At 38.8% G+C, this 7,500-nt stretch overlaps 1 protein-coding gene across 1 annotated transcript in view; it reads left to right on the top strand.

Moving 5' to 3' along the window:
* Positions 1-1,234: 1,234 nt before the first annotated feature.
* LOC127973010 (uncharacterized) overlaps positions 1,235-7,500 on the top strand; it is an 8,174-nt gene continuing 1,908 nt past the window's right edge. The window contains exons 1-3 of the mRNA XM_052577050.1: positions 1,235-1,408; positions 4,808-5,529; positions 6,907-7,429. Coding sequence (XP_052433010.1) covers positions 1,406-1,408; positions 4,808-5,529; positions 6,907-7,429 — 1,248 coding nt within the window. The 5' untranslated portion in view covers positions 1,235-1,405. The remainder of the gene's footprint in view (positions 1,409-4,807; positions 5,530-6,906; positions 7,430-7,500) is intronic.

Here is a 7,500-nt window from a genome sequence, read left to right as displayed (position 1 = left end):
AAACTGTTTCAGAAATGCAATTCTAGACTCTGGGCAGCTGTGCCGCAGTTGTGTCGCCAGCAGATGGCGCTCGCGCTGCTAAAGCTCTCTGTGAGTGTGTGTGTGTGTGTGTGTGTGTGTGTGTGTGTGTGAGTGTGTGTGATGTGAAGCCATCAGGGACTCTACACACAGCCCAGCATGAAAAGTGTTTAACTAGAAGCTGAATGAAGGGACTGATCCAGTCTAGAAGCCAGATCACATCTCGTCTGACTGCTGGAATATAAACGCTTCTTAAAGGAGGTTCGGCTGAGATCTGCCCAGAGTTTGTGTTTGCTGGTGGCACAGACTCATCTGGATCACATTTCAGAAGCAGGAACCCAATATGTGCACGCGTTACGACACACTCCCAGAATGCTGAGCGCCACAAACACTCGGGAAACACATTAAAGCTGAATTATCCTCTCTTGAATGCGACTGCACAGACAGATATATGATGAGGAACGACTTTAACATCATCTTTAGAAGAACAGTTCAGGGCCAGACATTGTTAGATTCATAACGGGAACGGACTCTTATATTTACATATAGTGTGTGGGAAAGTATAAACAAATAACATCACCATAAACATACAACGGCCAAAATATCAAACACAAAGACGAGTATAAAATACAATCTAAAAAACCCTCAAATATGCAGTGCTCAGATGCAGAACAGAAGATCCACCAATCCATTTACATCACGAACATTAAACATGCTTTTATTATTGAAGCACTCATGTAGTTCATGTTTTTAGTGGATTGATGTCCAGTCGTATAGCCACCTCTCCTACGAATATCAGACTGAGGTTAGCAGCTAAACACAAACAATTCTATCTCTTTCTTATCTTTTTATAATTTAATCTGCAAAAACAAGCTTCTTAAGATGTTGAAGGTTCTTTATGGAACCATTAAGACAAAAAGGCATCATGAAGCACCTTTATTTTTAAGAGTGCATGTGTAGTTTTTCTTTATATTCCTCTGGGAGGTGTAATCATCGGAAAGCAATAACCTTTGTTAAAGATAAACCTGTTTGTCATCGAGTCAAAGCAAGTCCCCACAGACTTTGAGATTCTTTTGATGTGTTTCTCTGCTCATTAAAGCACTTAGACCCTGGCGTCAATGCCAAAGTCTAACTGTGGGTGTGGAGGCCTTGCATACATTAATAATTCAGTGTGTGTGTGTGTGTGTGTGTCGTCAGACCGCAGCCGTTACACAACAGTCGTCACACCTGTCGTGTTCTCTGTCCTCACACAGATCCACCTGCTCCTCTAACAGCAGGAGAAACGCTCACATTATTATATAACAGAGGAATCAGATGAGATTCGTTCAGAAGAGTTGATCTCTGTGGTTCAGGATCAGCCGAGGTTCTTCTGCTGAGCTGCTGGAGCATGGTAAGCTGGCACGTTTCTCTTGACTGGTCAGAATGGGTTTGTGAAGTGTGTATGTCTCGCTCTGAACAGGTCTGTACTCGAGAAGGAAAGGTGTGGGTGTGACGCTCAGGTAAATAATTAGCGTAGACCTTCTAGTTTCTCTTTCTTTACACGAGAAGCCCAGCATCAGCTCCATCTCTCCAGTGAACACACACTCTTCTCTCTGAAGACCGGCCGTGAGTCTCTCTGCATTTCTTTTAATTATGGACGAGGAGAATGAATGAATGCATGCTTGGATCTGGGCTAAATATCTTGATTACCATCATTTGCAAATAATAACACTTCTATTGGAAGCAGGTTTCACTTACGCTTTCAGCTGCACTTTTCTTTAGTTATAAAAACTTGTGAGCGTAGTTGCATGTTAGAACCTCATTTAAAGTTTGCATAAATACAAAAACTTTTACTATTTATAGCCTATTTACTATTTATCTACTACTTTTTTATCTTTTTTTTTTTTACCTTAAACATTTATTTGTACCGAACACTAAAATGTACAGTTTATTAGCTGTGACTGGAATGTTATTAAAAGATTGTAAAAATCTTTATCACAACTTTATATATTTTTTTAAATGTTAATTATTTGAATATTTATTTTAAGAACATTAAAATTTCCATTTTTTTGTCGTCATTACATTATTTAAAGCTATAAATTAAGTGTTTCTATTAACATTTTCACCCACATGTATATAAATGTTTATTGCAAGAATAAATCTATATTTTTCTTTCATGATTAGATACTTAAAGGTGATAGCAAACGCTTCCTGGAACGTTCATCGAGTACATAAGAATTTTGAGAATGTTAATCTAAGAATGTTTTTTTTTTCAACATGAACATTAAGAACGTGTTCTTTCTTTCTTTCTTTTTTTAACGAGAGGGGATTGGAGGGTGTTTTTTTGTTTGTTTGTTTTTGCAAGTGAATCTACACTAAGCATGCATCATAATGAAAAAAAAATTCAAGAGAAAGTTCAAGCGCTGTTGTGGAGTGTGTGTGTGTGTGTGTGTGTGACTCTCTTCTGGAGCTCAGAATCGCATCTGAAGGCTCTCTGAATGAGCTCTTGTTCTCTGTGTTAGACTCTCTTCATCTGATCCTCTGAAACCCAATCCAGCTCTGCCTCTGTCTCCGCGCGCTCCCGCGGCGCGCGAATAATTAACGCTCGCGCTCGTGAGAGACGCGCGTCTGATCGCTCGCGTGGATCTGGATCTTCTCGGGACTGGATCAGTAACAGCTCGTGAGTTTCTGTCAAGAGTTCGGATCTAGAACGACTGTCAGAGGTTCTGCAGAATGTCATTTTAGAACAACCTAGAAATACTTTAGAATCTTTTGCTGCGTTTTTAACTGTTCACAGTAATGAAGTGTTCAGATCAGAGAGAAAACACTTCGCTTAAGTTTATTAGACAAAAAGTCAAAGTTTGAATAATGCCTTCAGATATATATATGCATAATGTCCTCCTTAAAGGGATAGTTCACTAAAAATGTAATTTGATCATTTGTGACCCTCTCTGTGTCTGATTATCTAATTATGAGATAACAAGCATCTCAGTTTGATTTCAGTGCATTAATTTCTCTCTGATTTCAATGTCTGACACGGTCTTACTCGGTCAATATTAAAGAGGTTCCAGAGAATGTTCTTTTCCTTATGAAGGATGATTTTATGTAAAAAAACAATCCCAAAAATGACTTTGGATAAGTTTTCACAGGCTCAAACTCACATTGTCTGAAAGCTGCATGAGTTTCTTGCTCTGTTGCTCTGATAAAAAAGATACTTTGAAGAATGTTGGTAACCTAACTGTTGACGGCAGCCATTGACTGCCACTGTATATTTTCCAAACTAGGGAAGTCAGTAGCTGCTGTCATATGTTAAGCAGAATGTAATCTGTGTGTTTGGGTTGTCTGTCTTTTACTTTAATGACAGCAGTTCTTGCTTAATCAGCGTTACTCATTTACATCCATCTGTAGTCAGTGATCTAAAAATAGTGCAGAAAATTAGACATTTTTTCAGTTTTGCTTGAAAATCTTCCTTTGTTTTATTTTTTCAAAATGTATTGCTTACTCAGAAATCTCAGTTAACTAAATCAGATACCAAAACCTTTTTGGAGCTTTAAATCTCCTGAACCAATTGCTTCACAAAATGATTCACAACACTCTGCAAGAAACACTTTTACAAACCCAGTGCAAATGTTCTATTGAAAGTGGAATGTATTAAATGCAATGAACTATTCATTATTATATATGAAGTGTCTGTATGTGTTCTTTTATTCATTTTACAAACAAATGTATAAATATTTTTAAAGATCAGGTAAAAACCAGTTCAAATGGTTTTCAAAACCAACTTCTAAACGTTTTGAAACAGTTATATGTGATGTAACGAAGCCTCGTTTACTGAAATCACACGAATGATTCATGAAGCACCCATCACTGCAGACATATCCACCAATGGGCTGAAGATTGTTTTTCTTGTCTCATTGGCAGATATCTTTGCTTGTTTTAAACAAAAACTAACATTTAGATTTTTTTTCCCAGAATTTTTTTTTTTTACCTTTAAAGTAAATGCATCTTGATTCAACCATTTTTAGATATTACTAAGAAAATACTGAGAAAGAAAATAATGTAGCAGATATAAAAACAACACTGCAAAAAAAAATATAATAATAATTCTTTAGAATTTTTGTCGTTTTCTATTTTCTTGAAGCAAGATGCATTAATTTAGGAATACTATGTGATTCTTTTTTTCATAAAACAAAATTTTGCAGATTTTTTTCAGAAAACAAGATTTAATGTCTTAAGTCATTTTACTTGCTAAATAAATGCATCTTGCTTCAGGAATGTTCAGATATTTATAAAAAAAAAATAAAATAAAAAAAAACTAGAGAAATAACTAAGCAAGAAAATAATTTTTTTGTAGTATATGCATCAAACAAATAATAATCTAACATTGCTCTTTAATTTTTGCCCTCTAGTGAGTGTTCCAGATAAGACTCTCAGTGTGTGTGTGTGTGTGTGTGTGTGTGTGTGTGTGTGTCTGTGTGTGTGTGTGTGTGTGTGTGTGCTCTTGTTTTTGTATCATATCAGGACACAACTCTGTATAATGACATGGGTATGACACAGGTATTACAAGGAGAGGGTGACTTATGAGGACATAACCCATGTCCCCATTTTTCAAAACACTTATAAATCATACAGAATGAGTTTTTTTGAGAAAGTAAAAATGCACAAAGTTTCCTGTGAGGGTTAGGGTTAGGTGTAGGGTTGGTGAAGAGAGATAGAATATACAGTTTCTACAGAATAAAAACCATTACACCTATGGGATGAACACACTTTACACAAAAACAAACGTGTGTGTGTGTGTGTGTGTTTGCAGGCTGAGAGTCCACAGGAGCAGAGCCCAGGGGTGTTGAGTCGCATCGGGAGCTGGCTGTCCTGGGGTTGGGGCAGAAATGACCCCACCTCCCAAACACAACAAGAAGAGGACCACAGAGAAACCAGAGCAGACGAGACAGACAGTCCCTCACGAGGCGAGACGAGCCCAGCCCTCGAGCGGAATGCCAAACATCTGAGACTCCAACGCAGTCCGTCGATTGAGAGGAGAAGGTCACCTGATCTCTGTGACCAAATGGGCCGGAGGAGATCTAGCAGGAAGAGGCGGAGCTCCCACGGAGATGGGGGCGGGGCTAAATCCCCAACCAGTCCTCAACCTGAAAGCCCTGAAGCAACCAGTTTGACCGGCGGCCCGCGGATGACATGCGCCGACTCAGCTTTTGAGGAGACGCCAGACAGCCTTCCTGAAACCCCTGGAGCAGAAGCGCCAAACTCAGGGAACCGTGAAGATGTCTCCCAAACACACCTGAGCGAAGACGCAGATGTGGATTCACTCGCCCGAGCAGCGCTGGTTTATACAGATATGGATGAGGAACGTGTGGTGAGGCTGACGGAGAGCGCCGAATCCAAGCGCAGGAGCATCAAGGTGTCTCACAGCGAGGTGGTCTTCCCTAAAAAGCTCTTGGTCGCCTCGGAGGAACAGAGGGAAGACCAAAATATGACTCGTAAAGACACCGAACGGCTGAGATCTGATGGAAGAGCCAGGTGAATTATACCTGTTTAACCTGTTCGCAGCTGTGCTTACAGGAATAACAAACTCAATTCTGCCATTTGGTTTGATTTGTGAGCTTTTAAAGCTGAAGTTGCTGTTTGGGTTTGGATTTAAGTCGTGGGAGACGAAACATCAGTGAGAAATACACTGCAAAAAAAGATTTCTCTCGTTTTCTAGTATAAATATCTAAATGTTCTTGAATCAAGATGCATTTATTTGACAAGTAGAATGACTTATGATTCAATATTTTGTTAGTTTATGCTCAAAACACACAAAAATCTGCTATTGGGGCAAGAAAAGATATCTTAATTCAAAGGCTGAACACGATCATTTTTCTTACCCCATTGGGAGATATTTTTGCTTGGTTTGAACTTACAAAAGATTTTGTTTTTCTTAAAGCAAGAAATTGCATCTTGATTCAAGAATTTTTAGACATTTATACTAGAAAACAAGAGAAAATCTTTTTTTTTTTTGCAGTGTTTCAAAGCAAACTGTTGAATGTGCTTCATCTGAACATGGGATATCTTTCTTAAAGATCATCAGGACTAAACATCATGCGTCATATTGTGAAATATGCTCTCTCACAGGTCATTATCAGGTGTTTGTCATTCCTCTGGGCTGTAAAGTCATAGATTATCTGATCTGGTTCAAACAATAAAAGAGGCTTTTTCATAACAATTAAGTATTTACATAGTTAAATGCCAGTTTTTCTTGATGTCAGCCTTGCATTTTTCTACTGTATGCACCAGAAGCTCTTAAAGCAACAGTTCATCTAAAAACCAGGAGGAGATATTTTGAAGGATATTTCTTTTCCATTCAGTGCAAGTGATTTTTAATGCATGGTTTCTACAGGTCTGAAAAAGTCTTAACTCACACTTCCACAAACCAAACGCATTAAAAGGTCTTGAATTGGAGCAGACCATTTTTTGCAGTGCATTTATGATAATAAGTTATTTGCTGATAGCTTTCCCCTTACACAAGCATATATTACTTAAGAAGATTGCACTAGAGTCATAACGTTTATGATGCATTTTTATGCTATTCTTGCTTTTTGTAGCTTAACAGTAATCTCTCATTCACTTCAAAGAATCAGGAATCAGCTTGTAATCTTGTTTTGTAGCTTTTGAAATTTTATCTTGCAGTTCATACTAGTCACTTTCAATGAATGCTAATGAAGAAGGGCAATTGACTTTCTTAATGTATTTATGGCTTGCTTCAAGCAGAGAGAAAGAACTGAAGATTGCAAACAAGGAAGAGCAAAGAAAGAGGAAAGATAATGAGTCAAAAGCTAATGAAGGGAGTAGATACTAATGTGAAAAGTGTGAACTTGACATTCGACCCAGTTTTGACCTTTATTCTTTATTTTACAGATATCCAGAGGACAGAGCGGATGGCACCAATGTGAAGTCCAAAGGCCGAATCGCAGACAAGATCAGTCTGTTTGAGAGAGGAGACACCAATGCAGTCAGCAGCTCCACAAACCTGCGTCACCTGGATATTTCTCCAGCTCGAAATGTGGCCAGTCGTCTTTTCACAGAACGTGCCGGAGCCCGGTCCAGTTCTGCACCTCCAAACCAGACGGTTAAAGAGAGGGCGATGAATTTTAATGCAGGACGGAAGGGGGGAGATAATCTGACTTTGCCGTCTGGTCATACGCTGAGCGAAGGACATTCAAAAATGGCTGAAATATCGCAATCTGAACGTTTTGAAAAATCTACAGCAAAGACAGATACCAGCGGAGAGCCAAAGGTTAAATCCAAACCTCATTTAAACATAGATCAAACAGACTCCAAATCCCACAATGCAACACAAAGCACAAGTGACTCAAACATTGGGAATAAAGAGCTGGATTCTCCGCCAATGGTTTCATCACCTACTGATGAGACACCAGAGGTGAAATCACCAAACCAGACCAGCTCACGATCTAAAAAGCGTCGGGGCAAAGATCCACGGAGCCCCACCAA

This window comes from Carassius gibelio, chromosome B15 (assembly GCF_023724105.1).
Source record: "Carassius gibelio isolate Cgi1373 ecotype wild population from Czech Republic chromosome B15, carGib1.2-hapl.c, whole genome shotgun sequence".
Taxonomy (NCBI): Eukaryota; Metazoa; Chordata; class Actinopteri; order Cypriniformes; family Cyprinidae; genus Carassius; species Carassius gibelio.
The sequence above is the reverse complement of the archived record's forward strand: the minus strand, read 5'-3'. Positions and strand labels throughout refer to the sequence as shown.